The 17,392-nt window shown below is 45.1% G+C and overlaps 1 protein-coding gene across 8 annotated transcripts in view; it reads left to right on the forward strand.

The window, feature by feature from the left end:
* The window catches only part of SUDS3 (SIN3A corepressor complex component SDS3), a 161,313-nt gene that overhangs the window by 30,422 nt on the left and 113,499 nt on the right, over window positions 1–17,392 (forward strand). For 4 of the 8 annotated variants that reach the window (XM_081539774.1, XM_081539773.1, XM_081539765.1 and 1 more), the window contains 3 exons: window positions 3,434–3,518; window positions 6,530–6,615; window positions 6,995–9,971. In XM_081539774.1, coding sequence (XP_081395900.1) covers window positions 3,434–3,518; window positions 6,530–6,615; window positions 6,995–7,199 — 376 coding nt within the window. In that variant the 3' untranslated portion in view covers window positions 7,200–9,971. Of the gene's footprint in view, window positions 1–3,433; window positions 3,519–6,529; window positions 9,972–17,392 lie in introns of those variants that run through there. The other 4 variants (XM_081539771.1, XM_081539768.1, XM_081539766.1 and 1 more) reach the window with 3 other exon arrangements.

The following is a 17,392-nucleotide window of genomic DNA, read 5'->3' on the forward strand; positions in this document are numbered from 1 at the left end:
TTTAATAGTGTTCTCGGGAAATAAATTGACTTGGAAACTTGAGTTTTCAGCTCCTAAGTAGCATATTAAAGAGTGCTTAGAACCTTGATTGAATAAAGCCCATTTGAGTGTGAAGTGAAAGTAAAAGTCTCTCAGTTGTGTCCAACTCTTTACAACCCCATGGACTACACAGTCTATGGAATTCTCCAGGCCAGAATACTGGAGTGGGTAGCTGTTACCTTCTCCAGGGGATCATCCCAACCCAGGGATCAAACCCAGGTCTCCCACATTGCAGGTAAATTCTTTACCAGCTGAGCCACAGGGAAGCCCTTGTGGGTGTGAAGTGCATCCTTAACTGTGATTTCTTAGCAGTGGATTATTTCATTGTACCAGCAAAACAGAGTCTGTCTTCTTCCCCAACAGAAATTGTGGTAAGATGGCTATGCTTTGCTGGGAGATGCATTTTGGTGGAAGCTACATGAGTTGGTGGGTCTGTTAAGTCACCTCTGCGCAGCTGGAATGAATCAAAGGTTACGTTCTTGATTGCACTGGACTGGCCCAGGCCAGAGTTGCCAGCAGCACCTCTGCTGACGTTTCCAGCTCTGGTCACACAGCAGGTGCTCCTTCCCCCTGTGGCAGCTGTTACTGACTCATTTGTGCTTTGGCCCTGGTTTCCTCACTTTCATCCTTGGCCTTGTCCCTGAACTTGTAGAAGAAAGTGAAGATGGTCCTGCACTACAGGCCAAGAGAATAGGTGCAGAGACTGAAAAGGGGAGAGTCTTGTCTTATCTCCTGACAGTTCTCCCAACTGACCAGGGCAAAGTTAGGTACCTTTTGGTCCAAGTCTAATGCTCAGAACTTCACCTAGTTAGACTTGGCAGGTATGAGTCTTCAATAGTCACTGCCACTATATTCAAAGCTCCGACAGCAGAGACCCTATGGCCTTGTTGGCTGTCTGCCTCCACCCTCCAGGGTGGCCAGTGATACAATGAGTGGCTAATGAGTATTTGTTGAATGAGCAGTCAGAATAAGGGCTGAATTTGGCCTATTGTCTTGTTGAAAAAGGCAGGCCAAATGTACTTATTTTCTATTTGTTATCTGAACAAATAGAAAATAATGGAACAGTATGTTCAAGCGCATCTATTCATTTTGTCCACCCTCCCTCCTCAGTGTTTTGGGGGTGGAGATACAGTGGGGGCGTAGGTTTTACTTGAAAAATTATAATTTACTTTTTGAACTAGGTCAGTTCAGTTCAGTCTGTCAGTCGTGTCTGACTCTTTGCAACCCCGTGAACTGCAGCACGCCAGTCCTCCCTGTCCATTGCCAACTCCCAGAGCCTACCCATACCCATGTCCATTGAATCGGTGATGGCATCCAACCATCTCATCCTCTGTCGTCCCCTTCTCCTCCTGCCCTCAATTTTTCCCAGCATCAAGGTCTTATTCAAATGAGTCAGCTCTTCACATCAGGTGGCCAAAGTATTGGAGTTTCAGCTTCAACATCAGTCCTTCCAATGAACACCCAGGACTGATCTCCTTTAGGATGGACTGGTTGGATCTCATTGCACTCGAAGGGACTCTCAAGAATCTTCTCCAACACCACAGTTCAAAAGCATCAATTCTTTGGCGCTCAGCTTTCTTCATAGTCCAACTCTCACATCCATACATGATTACTGGAAAAACCATAGCCTTGACTAGATGGACCTTTGTTGGCAAAGTAATGTCTCTACTTTTTAATATGCTGTCTAGGTTGGTCATAGCTTTCCTTCAAAGGAGTAAGCATCTTTTAATTTGATGGCTGCAGTCAACATCAGCAGTGATTTTGGAGCCCAGAAAAATAAAGTCAGCCACTGTTTCTACTGTTTCCCCATCTATTTGCCATGAAGTGATGGGACCAGATGCCATCATCTTAGTTTTCTGAATGTTGAGTTTTAAGCCAACTTTTTCACTCTCCTCTTTCACTTTGATCAAGAGGCTCTTTAGTTCTTCACTTTCTGCCATAAGAGTGGTGTCATCTGCATATCTGAGGTTATTGATATTTCTCCCGGCAATCTTGATTCCAGCTTGTGCTTCCTCCAGCCCGGCATTTGTCATGATGTACTCTGCATGTAAGTTAAATAAGCAGGGTGACAATATACAGCCTTGACGTACTCCTTTTCCTATTTGGAACCAGTCTGTTGTTCCATGTCCAGTTCTAACTGTTGCTTCCTGATCTGCATACAGGTTTCTCAAGAGGCAGGTCAGGTGGTCTGGTATTCTCAACTCTTTCAGAATTTTCCACAGTTTATTGTGATCCACACAGTCAAAGGCTTTGGCATAGTCAATACAGAAATAGATACTCTTCTGGAACTCTCTTGCTTTTTCGATGATCCATCGGATGTTGGCAATTTGAACTCTGGTTCCTCTGCCTTTTCTAAAACCAGCTTGAATATCTGGAAGTTCACGGTTCACGTATTGCTGAAGCCTGGCTTGGAGAATTTTGAGCATTACTTTACTAGCGTGTGAGATGAGTGCAATTGTGCAGTAGTTTGAGCATTCTTTGGCATTGCCTTTCTTTGGGATTGGAATGAAAACTGACCTTTTCCAGTCCTGTGGCCACTGCTGAGTTCTCCAAATTTGCTGACATGTAGAATGCAGCACTTTCACAGCATCATCTTTTAGGATTTGAAATAGCTCAACTGGAATTCTATCACCTCCACTAGTGAACTGGGTCACATAGTCTTAAATAAAAACTAAATACAGAGTTGGTTTTCCAGCCCTTTCCTTGGCCCCCTTTTCCACTCTGCAGTGGGGCCAAGAATGTAGATTTTAGACTTAGAAAATTAGGAGATTGTCTAATCCAAGGGTGGAAGCATTGAAATTAAACCTGAATCCAGGCTATTCCTCAAACATAAATTAAGACTTCTTTAATTATATTTTTTGTTGTGGTGATGTTTTTTTTTCTTCCCTCCTTTTCTTCATTTCTTTATTCCTTTCTTAAGTTTGTGCTAGTACTTACATACTTAAAATTTTTAAGAGGGTAAAGTGAAAGTGAAGTGAAAGTTACTCTGTCGTGTCTGACCCTTTGCAACCCTGTGGACTATACAGTCCATGAAATTCTCCAGCTCAGAATACTGGAGTGGGTAGCCTTTCCCTTCTCCAGGGGATCTTCCCAACCCAGGGATCGAACCCAGGTCTCCCACATTGCAGGTGGATTCTTTACCAGCTAATCCACAAGGGAAGCCCTTGTGTTAAATATTCTTACCAAAAAAGAAAAAGAAAAGCTACAAAACTATAGTTATAATAAAGAGGGTGGGAGGAAACTTTGGGAGGAGACAGATGTTTGTGACTGGTGGTGATGATTTCATGGGTGTGTACTTATCCTCAAACTCACTGATTTGTGTACATTAAGTATGTACCACATTTCACATGTCACTCATGTCTCAAAAAATAAATTTATGTCTTGTTTCTGACAGGTACCATAAGAGCCAAGCCATCTATTTGGAGTCGAAGGACAACCAGAAACTGAGCTGTGTGATCAGCTCTGTTGGAGCCAACGAAGTAAGGACTGAATTCCCTCACCTTTTAGGAATGCAAAATGGGACAAACCTGCAGTGCAAGTACCACCAAGAAAGTGCAGTGGAATCACTATATTGTGTGTTGGTTAGATTCGAAAGATAGCACTTTCAGGCAGAAATTGCACATGTTGCTCTTGAAAATCTCTTACTTTGCGTGACTACAGTATATGCGGGTTTGTATATTCCTTGTGATTGTGAACTCCCTACACAGTAGTTGAGTTGGGCACCACTGAGATAGACTGCAGGAAGGAACACAAGGCAAGTCGGTTTGCTATCTGCATGTTCAAATCATGCCACTTTTTAAGGAAACAATCCACTGAGCATGGGACTTGCCCGTGGAGCCAGCTCGTCTTTGTTTTTTCTCTCTCTCGAGCTCTCATGGGTACTCAGATTTGTTTCTTGCTCTCAGGATCTAACAAGGCACCTGGCACACAGTAAGTGCTCAGTAAATGGGTGGTGGTCTAATCTGACCCACACACCACTCCTCGCCTGCTGTCTCTCTAATCCTGCATGTCCTGTTGTGCTTCTGAGCAAGGAGATGCTAGGCTCATATATTCAGGGACTGGTCTCCAGTTACTCTTGTAGGATGGGGGCTGGTTGAAATTCAGCTCAGAGGGTCATACTCAAGGCCAGTGGGACTGGCCTGCGAGTTCTCCTGTTGGCCCTTCATTAGCAGCGTGTCAGCAGTGTGTAACTGGGTATTGTTAGTCAAAAAACAGTTTAAAACTTTAATAGCTAGTTTGGCTTGATCTTTTATCAGTCCACAAATGTCTGCAAAGAAATTGATTTTTTTTATGTGTCTACCTTCCAACTTATTCGTGCCAGTGCACAGTAAATCTAATGAAGCTGGATTATGAAATAACTTAAGCCTATTCTATTCTCCCAGCTTCCTGAATTGAAAATGCCCTCCAATGTGACTAGTTTGCAGAATGATTGTTTACTTAGTAGTTACAGAGAGCCTACCAGATAAATGTCATTTTTCTGTAGGCTTGGGATCTGTGTGTCATCCCAAGCCAAGTCAGAACAGGGCATCTCAGAAGCCTGCTGTTCCCTGGCGGTAGGCTTTGCAGTTTCACAGTAGAGCACGTGTGCCTGGCCCCGTGGGCCACTGTGCAGGGTGCATGTGGCTTCCTGGTACCTGAACCGAACTTCAGATCCTGTGCTATGACAACTCAGGACTTCTCAGGAAAATAGAAATGCAAGTTAGTTTTTTTTTTTTTGAAGATCATCACCCTTTGACGTAGTATCAGTGAGGTCTGACAAGGGAACAGTGAGACCGAGACATGTCTCCTGGAGGGGAGAAGCCTCAGTACATCGGAGCCTTGCAACTCTGGCGACGGGGAAACTTTTCTCAATTCTTGGAAATATTTCAGCTCATTTTTTTAGGTCAAATCCTAAGTGACACTGAAGCTACTTGGCCGCTGCATAACTTGACCGTGGGCAGATTTGGTGCGTGGGTCGTGGGTCTGAGCATGTTGGTGACTGCCTGCCTGTTCAGCTCTCCTTGGAGTCAGTTTTCAGTTTAAAATGGTTCTACAAGGTCCTTTAGAAGGTTGGCTTCATGTGAGGTCTTTATGTTTAAACCAGTGTACTTGACTAAAGTCTTTGTGTTGTTAAATAATCACAGTCAGGAAATTGAGATGAAACTGAAAATAGTCCATGTGTCCCCCCCACCCCCACCCCCTCCCGGTGGATCAGATGGTAAAGAATCTGTCTGCAATGCAGGAGACCTGGGTTCGATCCCTGGGTCAGGAAGATCCCCTAGAGAAGGGAATGGCTACCCAGTCCAGTATTCTTGCCTGGAAAATTCCATGGACTGAGGAGCCTGGCCGGCTATAGTCTGTAGGGTTGCAAGGAGTCGGACGTGACTGAAGGACTTTTTTTGAATAAGCTTTTTTAAAACCTGAGAGCTGAATGGGGGAAAGAGGAGAGATATCTGTCAACTTGTACATATGGTGAGATACAGATCTTTAAAAGGCTTACATCACACTTTTATCTCCATCTGATTGCATGTTAGTTACATGGCTGAGAGAACAGGTGAGAACAAGAGTCAGGTGCTGTGGTTTAGTGAGGAAGAGCAAGGGGCTTTGATGTCATGTGCCAGGGTTTCCATCAGACAAGTGGACTCAGCCTTGCTCTTCTGTAATGCGGGGATGATGCCAGAAACCCTTACTTCCAAGGGTTTTTCTGAGGATGGAGGAGCTCAGCTTGGTCATCACAGTGCCCGGCCCCCAGGAGTTCTTCTGTCAGGTGGGATGGGTGATGGAAGGGTAGCCCTCCTTCCCCTCCCTGGCTGTAGGATGCTGTGTACTGAGTGCTCCTGGCAGCTCCGGCAGGCCCCCTGCTGGAAGAGCTCTTTCTCAGTTCTGTGGAAGAATACACCTGCCCTGTCCAGTGCCAGACATCTGATCGCATCTGTGGGAGAATGATACGGTCAGGAGGGAAGAACTGTCTTAAGCTAATTTTGCCTTCTCAGAATCCTAATTGGACTTTCATTCACTTAGGGCATTTTTTGTTGTTAATTTTTCTATCCTTTCTTGTTATGACCATTAGCCTTAATTGCCAGGAAACTAGAGTTCTGGAAGGCTGTACCATGAAAGTCCTGTGGGGCAAAGAAAATATTTTCCTATTTGATTGGAAGTTGGTTTATCAATATGTGTGTCTTAATGTTGCTAATGCCGTCATCAGACCAAACCAGAAAGAGTCCTTAAGATGGAGGCAGAAATGAAAAAGAAACTCAGGATCACTGTGCTTTCCATTTTTGTACTCAAAAGTTGTAAAAGAGATGACTGGAAGAAATGAGTTCAAGGGCGGATGCCTGCTCTCTGCAGTGGAGGCCAGAGGTCAAGGAGGTGCCTGTGAAGGCCTCTTGGGTGGACAGGAAGAGGTTGCCAGCTGTCTGCTGGCACCTAGTTCATGCAGACATCCCTGTGCTCTGAAACGTGTCGCTCAGTACTGGCCTCTCATCCTGTTCCTTTTCCTTCTCCCCCACAGATCTGGGTGAGGAAGACAAGTGACAGCACCAAGATGAGGATTTACTTGGGCCAGCTTCAGCGTGGGCTCTTCGTGATCCGCCGGAGGTCAGCGGCTTGATGTTCTCCAGTATTCTTCTTCCCTCGACCCCTCTTCTGGAATGGTTTTTGGTTTTGTTTTGTTTTCTTAATAGAAAATTTTTAACTTGGGAATGGCTCCTTGGCCTTGGCAGATGGAGAACACTGTGGTGGACTCTGCAAGGCGCTCTCGTGGCCAGCCCCGTCCCACCTTGTGTCCTTCTTTCCGTGCACTGACTTCTTCCGGTCATCCGTCACCCTGAGATTGTTGTACTCTCCAGAGCACTGGGAGTTGGCTTTACCGATTTTTTTTTTTTTTTTTTTTTTCTGCTTATGCTTTGTCTTTTTTTTTTTTCTCTTTTAAAGCCTTCTCTGAGTTTGAAGGCACAGCTCTCTCTATTATCTGTAGGTCTTTCTTCCATGGCGAGGAGCAGGAAGGGGTACGCTCTGCAATGCATTTTCACCTTTTGAATCCAACCAGTGGATCACGTAGGTCCCTTTCTTGTCGAGCGCAGTTTGCTGCTTCCCTAGAAGCTTGGGGCAGAGGTCCTAGCAGAAGGAGAGTCATTCTCCGGACTCTAAGCCTTCTTGGAGAAACAGATGTCTTGTGTTAAACGTCTGGTGTGTGCCATCCATTCCACCAGCTGAAAGACAGAAAAATTCGCGTGGGAGACAATGTGCACTGCAGTAAATGGGGCTGGGGCAGGGAGAGTGTTTTATATTCATAAAGTGCTGAAGGTACCGTATGTCAAATGTTGTTTAAGGCAAGTGGTTTATTCACACAGATTTATTCTAGTTCAATCTGGAACACGAAGTGATCATTTCAGAAATTGTAGTGTGTAGTTCACTGCTGCCTCCTGCTCCCAAGTAGATGAGGTGGTCCCTTCTGCCAGCTGATGATCTGGGTTGTCTGTGGTCGGTGGGGAGGTGAGATGGATGGTGGGGAGGTGAGATGGATGGTGGAGACATCAGTAATCTATACACTCTGACTCGGATCACACTCTTGTTGCTGATGCCAGTGTTTCACCTTGGCCATTCCAAACCCATGAAACCTTGTCAGCTCTCAGGAGCTCTGGCCCAGGTTGGAGACAAAGAAAGCCGTGACCACCATTAAACCTACACTCTCCCTAAATGAATCCTGATGAAACAGCCTGCCCTGCTCGCGTTCCTTCACTCTCCAAATTGGACAGATGACTTACTGGCTGATTGTTTGCTTTGATATTCTTGTTGCCGTCTTAAGATGTTAAAGTATTTGGGTCAAGTGTTAGCATCTCTGAGCAATCAGTAGACGTTATGCGTCCTAGGAAACCTTTGTAAGCAATTCCCTTGGTCTCAAGTGATTGTCTTCGTGTTATCTCTTGATACACATGTCCCAAAGTAGGTTGCGGAGCTGTGAGGACAAGTAGATTATCTTCTCCAGAGTCCTGGCTTCAGCAGAGACCAAACCTTAGTGACCCAGAGTAAAGGCTTGTACAGGTACATTTGAGTTTTAATTTGTAATCCAGTTTTTCTCTCATATTCTTCCGATGTTGGAGTCTCATTTAGAAAACAGGATAAATGACGTCATTTATCAGAAGTTGCCTGGGCGTTCTGAGTTTCTTTACTGCCTTCCAGCCTCCCACGGTGATGATTTTTACAATAGTGAACCAGATCTGCACTAAACAGGGCCTTCACTTTTTATTTTTTCTTGGCAGCCTTTGCTGTAAGGGCGGCTCTCTCTTGGCTGAATTTTCGCTGTGGTGTGTGTCACCCCCCATAATATCAGGGTGCTCTTTGTTCCCCTTGCACACTGTACTGGAAATTTATTTAGATGTATTTTGTGCGTGTTGCCATCAAAGATGGTTTAAAACAAAAAAATTTTTTTTTTAATGATTGTTTTGTTTTCCTACTGCTGCTCTAGAGTTTCTTTGGGGGAGTGGTGGTGGTAAGGATTGTATTGATAACAACTTTTCAGCACTGAAGCAGCAGCAGCTCACTTTGTTTTCTGCCCTTGCCTGGTGGTTCCTTTGTGCTTTCATGAAAAGATTAGTGATTTGAAGACCAGGCACTTTAACATTTTCTGTTCTGTAAATTGGAGGATGTTTGAGGCCACGCTTCAGCATGGACTCCGCCACACCACTGCCTTCTCCTCAGTATCCTCACAGCCCTTAACAGGCATGATGTGGTGAGAATGGGGGAAACCACGTGGTCCACTTGTGACATGGCACAGTCAATTATATTCCTGATCCTGGCAGACTTGCTTTTTATTGAGTCACTCCAGAGATGAAGAGTCAGCAGTTCTGCCCCTCAGATAGACCCTTGTGGTTGGTGACCAGAGAGGGAAGAGCCCCAAGGAAAAAACAGATTCTGAGCTTCCTAGAATAAGAGGGGCCTGGCTTTTAGCCCAGGTGGTTATTCTTCTTCCAAAAGGCCTTTATCTCGTCCAGGCACCAGATAAATTCCCAGATTCAAACTATTTCCTGCAAGTGGTACTTGGATAAAGTTTGGTCCAGACAATTCCAATCAATAACCTGTACATATGTTAATTGATCAAGAACCTGTATGTGTGTTATTTTGTTCAAGAAGCTGTATGTGTGTGATCCTGATCAAGAACCTGTACACATGTTTTGTTCGAGGCCTCAAGTGTTACCCACAGTGTTTGCTGCGGGTGTGTCCTAATATTTATTTTACCTCCACTTAGGAGTTGTATGTCTCCCTCACCTCCCTCTCTAAGCCAGTGTCCTCTTGAACAATTTCCAGATTACTGTAGCCATACCAAAGCCAGGATATTTTCCTTGATTTGGATACCAGTATTTATAGAAGTCTAACTACCTAACTTTAAGTTTTTGTTTAAAGAAATTCTAACTGGGGCCAGTAGAAGATCCCAGAAGCTGATCTGCAAGTCAAGCTACTTGTATTGGTGTGTGAGACCCTGTGTTTAGAATTGGGTGACTTTTCTAAGAGAAATACAGAGGGTGGGATGGAATGGGTTTGGTTGCAATGATTTTGTTTTTTTTTTTTTACCTAACTTGACAGGGTGGAGGGTGGGGAGGGGGATCCTATTTTTTACAATATTTTTGTTTTTTATTTTCTATTAACATTTCCTTTTACCCTTGAATTTTTTACTAAAATTCCTCCTGATAAAAAAATCTTGTTTCTAATCTGGGAAATTGAAATCTCAGTACTTAATGTTACACCATTTTTTCCAAAGAGTTTAAATCACTTTAATACCAGAACATGGCAAAAAATAATAACTTACAGCCATTTCAAGCAGTTGGTGGGCTTTTTTTTTTTTTATACAATAACATCATTAACTGGTACATTAAATGTTCTGAGAGGTGAATGTAACAAGTAGAAGGTTTTATTTTTTTTCTTTAAATGACAATAAACTTTCAAAGAGAAAACCAGCACGTAGTCTGTGTGACAACCATTGATTCCCTAAATGACTAAAATTAATTTTGGGTTTTCCCTTCAGTGGTCATGGGGGAAGGAAGTTGGAGAAGAGGGAGGGACCTCCTAGACATTAGCTAGCTGTGAAGAGTGAGATATGCGTGATGTCCAGGATGAACTTCCAGGTCTGTAAAGAGCCAGTCTACAGTTGTCGACCCTTAAGTGTAGCCAGTTAAGCTGTCTTCTGGTCGGAAAGGATAGAAGAACCTGATTACGGTTGACCTAAGGCAGGAAAGGCCTTAAGGTAAACTGGTCTGATGAGGAGGATGCTGTTCATTGAGAACTCGAGAGCAGTACTTGCCAGTCTCACCAAAAAACATGGTGTTTCTGCAGCTCCCCGGGAGGGTAAAGTGGTGAGGCCGCTTTCTGCCCCTGGGGGCCAACAACATCTTGTGCTTGCAGCCCAGTTGTGCTTGTAACACCCATTGGGAAGGGCTGCTCCACACTTTGGGTAATGGAGAAGGGCAGTCACAATCTGAATAATTTTTTATTGTTATCGTAACATTTGTACAACTCATTGGAAATGACCCCGATCCTGGGAAAGATTGAAGGCTAAAGGAGAAGGGGGCAGCAGAGGAAGAGATGGTTAGACAGCATCACTGGTTCAGCGGACGTGAATTGGAGCAAACTCTGAGTGATGGTAGAGCACAGAGAAACCTGACTTGCTGCAGCCCGTGGGGCCGCAGAGTCAGACACGACTTAGCAACTGAACCACCACAACAGTCGCACAGAAAAGTGCACAAATCCTGATTGTAGAAGTTGTTTCTCGGTGTGAGCACGTACATGTAACCAGCATCTAGACCAAGAAACAGCGTCCATGAGCTCCGTAGACTTTCAGTTATCACTCCTTGCCAGGGTAACTGCTAGCCCGACAAGTTTCCTCTGTTCTAATCACCGTACCCTTCAAGCTCTTCACGTCTGTGGGTCCTTCCATAGTTGTAGAAGAGCCAAGTGTCTGGTGTAGGCTAGGGGCTGTGGAGCAGGGATGTGAGAGCTGGCAGCAGAGGGTGTGGTTCAGACTCAGGTCAACCAGCTCACTCTCCTATTCGTTACCAAGGCAAATGTGTCTTGCCCTTGATGTTAGTATCTGCCTTTTACCTGAGTACTTTATATATCAGGCACTAGACTAAACCCTCCGTAGGAGGTGTTTTCTCACTTAATCGTGGCAGTAATCTGTTGAAGAGTACTGATACAAAATCAGTCCGAGGCTTACTTCTTTGAAACCCAGAGATCAGCACCATGCCTGGTAAGTGCTCCGTGAATGGTAGCTGTCAAGCGGTGTTAGTGTAGAATGATGGGTAGAGTGAGGCAGACTGGTCAGTAAGCATGGCTCCATCTCCTGGTGCTGTGCCCGTCACCTGTATCCTCTTGTCGAAGCCTTGTAACAGTCTTGGAGGGAGTACGTCGTTGTTACCACTAGTTTACGGAGGAGGAAGCAGGTTCCGTTAGTCACAGAAAATGATTCAGTAACTTCTCTAAGGTCACATACTGAGGGGCTGGGTCCAGATCTTTTGGATTCTAAGCCAGCTTTGCTACCTACTACCTTTTGCTGTACTTTCCCAACCTCTTCTGTTAAAATCAGATTCAGCATTCTCACCTTTCTCCTTCAGCGCTTCCCTGGCTGTTTGCTTTTATCTGCTCTCACCTCTTGGACACACATCCAGAGCAAATTTTAGAGGTGAAAACACTTACTTGGTTGGACCCTTCCCCTTGCCAGCTGACTCTGGCATTCTCCCTTGGTAGGAGAGCAGAGAGAGCCAAGCTCCTGGCCAGAAGGTTGCCTTCCTTTGAAAAGGCACAAGTGCGCCAGTTCTGGCAAAGAAGGAACCGTTGAGAACACAAAGAGTCTTCCATTTGGATGGAGCTGAGTTGATCTCACAAGCAGTGAGAGCAAGGCTTGGGAGGGAAACACGGATCTGTTTTTCCAGCCCACTTTCTTCCTGCCTTTCCTGTGTATAAAGTGAGGAGGAGGGTTAGGAGCCATTGACCTGGTTCTAAAATGTGGGCTGAGAGCTAAACATCTGACATGGTGCTGCACTCTGCACATTGCATCCTGTGGAGTCACCAGCTGGAAGAGGTGCACAGTTCCATGTCACTTGCTGCAAGCTCGGCACCCACTGGCCACCTGGGCAGAAGCAAGAACGGAACCAATTTCTGGCCTCTCACTAATGTTAGAGACTCCCCAAGCCCCATCTTTGGGTAAGCACTTTCCCAGCAAGGCGCATTGGGACTTCCTTGGCGGTCCAGTAGTTAAGACATTGCACTTCATTGCAGGGGGTACGGGTTTGATCCCTGGTCAGGGGACTGCACGGCTTGGTCAAAAAAAGCACTAGATGGAATGAACTAGAAATATGGCACCACTAGCTCACCCTTGCTGGACATAATAGCATGGCCAGAAATACATTAGCTATACCAACTTTTTTAGTGCTAACTGGAATTGATATTTTTGTGAATAGGTGTGATTATTAAGACAAAGAGATATATGTTTAGGAGGCTCCCCAGGGGAGTGAGGTAGATAAGACACAGCATAGGTACCTAGGTGCGTAATCCCTTTAACCCATTTTCTCTAATCTATGTCTGCTCAATTCCCTGAAAAACAGAGATCTATAAAATGGAAGAATTCACTTGACAGATTGGGGAAGATCAATAATCAAAGTGGTAAAGCTTCTCTCCCCTGTTTCACAGGAGCTGGAGACTCAGCAGTCTGGGTTCTGGTTTTCTGTAGGCTGATGCTCAGATGTGTTGGCATCAGTGCTCCCTTTGCCAGTGGTGTGGATGGACCAGGGGTAAAAGCAGGTGGTATTCCAGAGCCAGCCAGGAGAGAACAAGCAGGTGCTGCAGTGGGGGGAGGGCAGCCCTAGGAATCCAGGCAAGGCCCTGCCAACAGTCAAGAATCGCTTATTTCACCATCAAGTGTTTACAGAGATGCAGTGTGGCAGAGCGAAGCCTTAGAAATCAGCCTTTGAATCCGGCTTTGCTGCTTAACTAGCCATGTGACCTTGGGCAACATAATCCCTCTGAACCTCAGTTCCCTCATCTGTTAAATAATAATATCCACCTTGGAGGGTGATTTTGAGGATTCTAATAATACTAACACATCTGCTTACTGTGTCCTAGGCATTTTACATATATTAACTAATTGAATCCTTATAATCCTATGAGGTAGGTAGTTTTATAATCCTTATTATGTAGTTGAGGAAATGGGGAATCAGCTTAGGTAACTTGCTGAAGATCACACTGCTTGTATACAGTGAGTGAGCCAGGAAGCCAAGGCCAGGTGGTCTCTCCTGAGTCCCTGCCCTTGTCCATGGTGCTGTACAATGGTGAGGTGTCCATAACACAGGGCTGGACAGGGAGTGCCCAGTCTATGGAGTCTGTCCCTTCCATTGTCATCCTGTGGCCATCTGTCTGCTGTCCTTAAGTGTCAGCCTGAGAGCTGAATCCTAAGAGACCAGAGTGATTCCTGGGAAGCTGGTTGGTTGAGTGTCAGTGGACAATGAAGATAAAGATGTTGGCTTAGGAAACCATGCTAAAAATCAGCTACAAATGGGTTGTGAATACCGACTCTGTTGGGTTGAGAAGGATTCTGTGGCCCAAGTTTGGATGGAGTGGGAAAGAGTAGTCTAATCATTTACTTTCACCTACCGTGGGTAAAGGGAGCCTGTTATTTGCCATCCCTGAGTTAGTCAGACCCCTTCCTTCATCTTGAAAGTGAAAGCATCAGAGGCCCAGGGATGATAACAACTTGCCTGAGAGTCACGTGGCTAGCTCTGGGCAGTGCACGGCTAAAACACGATTGGGACAGTCATTTGAATACGTGCTCGTGTCAGACTCTGGGAAGCCTGGTGGAGAGTCCACTTTATGACCTGGCTAATTTGTTGCCTCAGTAGATTCACTTTTGCCTTTGTGTCTGCAGTAGAGGTGATGGGGGTCCTGGGTTTGTCATCCTGGTTTGGCCACTCATTGACCTTGGGGCATTTACATAACATCTGTGTGCTTCAGTGTTAGGCACTCACCCCGCCGTGCCTGGGACTTTTCTGGGTTTAGCACTGGAATCTTACATCCCAGGAACCCCCTCAGATCCTGGCAAACCAGGACAGCTGGTCATTCTTAAGTTTCCTCCTCTGTGAAATGGTGGTGAGAATTGTCCCTTTTCCATGGAGTTGTTTAGAGGATTAGCTGATTTATTTGGGGTAAAGCACTTAGAAGTAGCAAGTGCTTGTTTAGGATGTTGTGAGACCTTAGTACCTGTTAGTTGTTCCTTGTTCTTACTATTATGGGAGCTGACGTGTCTCTGCCACAGAATGGTTTCCTAGAGAGCCTCACTCATCCCTGACAAGATCGGGAACCTACCCATGGTCATCTGGTCACCGTAGCCAATTGCTTGGGATGTTTTTTCTTCTTGAAACAATCCATAATCAGAGACTGTGATAGTCATTGCATTCAATTCACATGATATTTATGCCACATCTATTTTATGTTATGTAGTAGACGAGGCTCTTTTTGAGGATTTAGAGATAAAAGCATGGTTCCATGGTTGTCAGTAATTCTGGTTCAGTGTAATAGGTTTGGAGGAAGTGGGTCTGGAATGTGGGTGATCAAGAAAATAATAGCAGCTGACATTTATTGAGCATATGGTTTAGCCTTTGTGTACATTATCATTTATTATTTATTGTAACCCTATGAGGTTGTGACTACAGATCTACATTTCACGGATTGGAAAGCTAAGGTTTCTACAGGTGAAGAAACTTGCCTCAAGTTCAACCAAACTCAATTCCAAAGCAGGTCTTGCTGACCCAGGGTCTGTATGCTTATTAACCACGGAACACTTTATAATTTCTCCTGAAAGAAAATAAAATCTGAGCTTGGCCTGAAAGCTCGGCCAGCCTTGAGCAGTGTCTGTGGCGGGGAATGGGAATCACATGGAGGAAACAGCTGGAGTGAAAGCATGGAGGTGGGAGAGTGGGGGGCATATAGAAAAAGTCAAAGAAGTGTGTGTGCAGCCATCAACCTGCATGAATGTGCTTTGAACTTCAAAGCCAGTTTGCTCCCCAGCCCCGTATCTTTTTGTCCTTCCATCCCTTCTGGGGCTCACCTTCTGTTTTTCCCCACCTCTCTCCTTTTCTCGCTCTCCCCGGCCCACCATGTCCCCCGCCCTCCTCCCCTTTTATATTGCTAGTGCAGTGGCTCGTGGCGGTCCTGCAGTGATGCTTTCCAATTTCACACTTACATGCTCCTGAAAGTATTCGTAAACTAACTCATATGTAAAACCAATAAAGGGCAACAGCACACATCCCTGTTAGACAGTAATTCTATTTGACTCCCTTTTCTTCTGCTTTGATCCCCCTTCTTCCCACAAGCATGTTGCACTGCCCTTACCAGGAGTGGGAGCTTTCAGAACTCCCAAGTGTGGGAGAGCCCTGTAAGCATACGAGGACTAGGAAGGAATAAGGGCTCTTGTTAATTGAGCACTTACTCTGTGCCCAGGTGACGCTAAGAACTTTTCCATACATCATCTTATCTAACGCACTCAACAAGCATGAGAGATGTGTCTTAATGATTCCCCAAGTTTCCAGAAGGGGGCTTCCCTGGTGGCTTAGTGGTAAAGAATCTGTCTACAGTGCAGGAGACATAGGTTTGATCCCCTAGAGAAGGAAATGGCAATCCAGTCCAGTATTCTTTTTAAAAAAAATTAATTTATTTATGGTTGTGCTGGGTCTTTGTTGCTGCATGGGCTTTCTCTAGTTGCGGCGAGCAGGGCTAATCTCTAGTTAGGGTGCAGAGGCTTCTCACTGCGGTGGCTCCGCTTGTTGTGGAGCACAGGTTCTAGGCATGCACAAGCTTCAGTAGTTGCAGCATGTGGGCTCAGTAGTTGTGGCGCCTGGGCTTAGTTGCTCTGCAGCATGTGGAATCTTCGCGAATCAGGGATCAAACCCTTGTCTCCTGCATTAGCAGGTGGATTCTTTACCACTGAGTCACCAAAGAAGCCCCCACTCCAGTATTCTTGCCTGGGAAATCCCATGGACAGAGGAGTCTGGCAGGCTATATTCCATGGGGTTGCAAAAGAGTCGGACACAACTTAGCAACTAAACAACAACAACAGCTTTCCAGATGAGGAAATGGAGGCTCAGAGGAGTAAAAATGTGTTCACCTCTGCACCCCCTTCATATGTTTCCTTTGCCCATTGGCTTCCCCTGTCCCTAACAGACTACCAAAGTCCAGAAGATGCTTAAATATGATTGGAGTCAACCCTTTCCATTTTCACACCTGGTAAGCCACCTCCGAAGTTCACTGTGAGGATTAAATGAGGTCATGGAAAGCAAGCAGCCAGAACAATGGCCCTCATGCTTGAGGCTAAAGGCCTTAAGCCTTTAGGTTTCCTTTAGCACTTTAGAAAATGTATCCCGCATCGCTCACTGCCCCTGTTAGAGACCGTTGTTATCTTAGTTGTCATCTTTCCTACCTGCTTGTGTCCCATCGTGACTTGAGGCTAAACTCACTGCTCCTTGCCCACAGTAAGCCAACCGAAACCACTAGCCACAGGGCTTGAAATTCAAGACCAAGCAGGTGTCCAGGCCTCTCCTCTTTACCATATTAATGCCTCTCTAAACAGTTTGAACCACTACCCCTCTGGTTGTGCTAGGAAACCTAATGGACTATGATCCAGTGAAGAAAGGGCCTGGATCAAGAAACTTGGTTTTTCCTCCAAATTCCCGGGGACTGGTATACAGTAGGCACACATTAAATGCTTATGGAATAAATGAATAGGTGACTATTGCCTGATTTCTGATTGCAGCTTATTAATCTCTCTCTAAGATCAAAGTAATGCACATGCAATTTAGAAAGTCAAAGGATTCTGTGAAGTGGCCACAAAATACAGTAGACCTCTGTTTTCTCCTTCATTTCCCCTCCCAGAACCAACCACCTCACCTCCTTAAGCTGATTATTTTGGTATTTAACTTCTATATCTCCTTGTTACTAATGCTGAACATATCCGTCGTAGGCATTCTCTATTCAATTCCTCCTGTGGAAGCCATTCTGTACTCCCCCAAAATAGATCTTTAGTAATTTTGATTAGGTCAGTATTCAGTGTTTACATTCTTATGGCTGTAAATAGTTGCAGCTGAGTCATGTTGTAAACTGTGGTTGCCTTTTCTTTCCTGGACAATGTTTCCCCCAGGAGTTAATAATTACCTTGCATTTTCCCCTCACTTTTGTTTTGTTGGTTTTCTATGTACTCTTACAAATTTGACCTCAAAGACTTCAATGAGTGTCTCAATTCCCTATAAGAAGTTGAGATGCACTAGGTATTCCATCCGTTCCATCACCCTGAGAAGCTTCCTGCCTGAGGGCCTCTGACCTCCACTCTGAACTAGTT

Source organism: Giraffa tippelskirchi, chromosome 11, assembly GCF_054371585.1.
Source record: "Giraffa tippelskirchi isolate mGirTip1 chromosome 11, T2T-mGirTip1v1.2.pri, whole genome shotgun sequence".
Taxonomy (NCBI): Eukaryota; Metazoa; Chordata; class Mammalia; order Artiodactyla; family Giraffidae; genus Giraffa; species Giraffa tippelskirchi.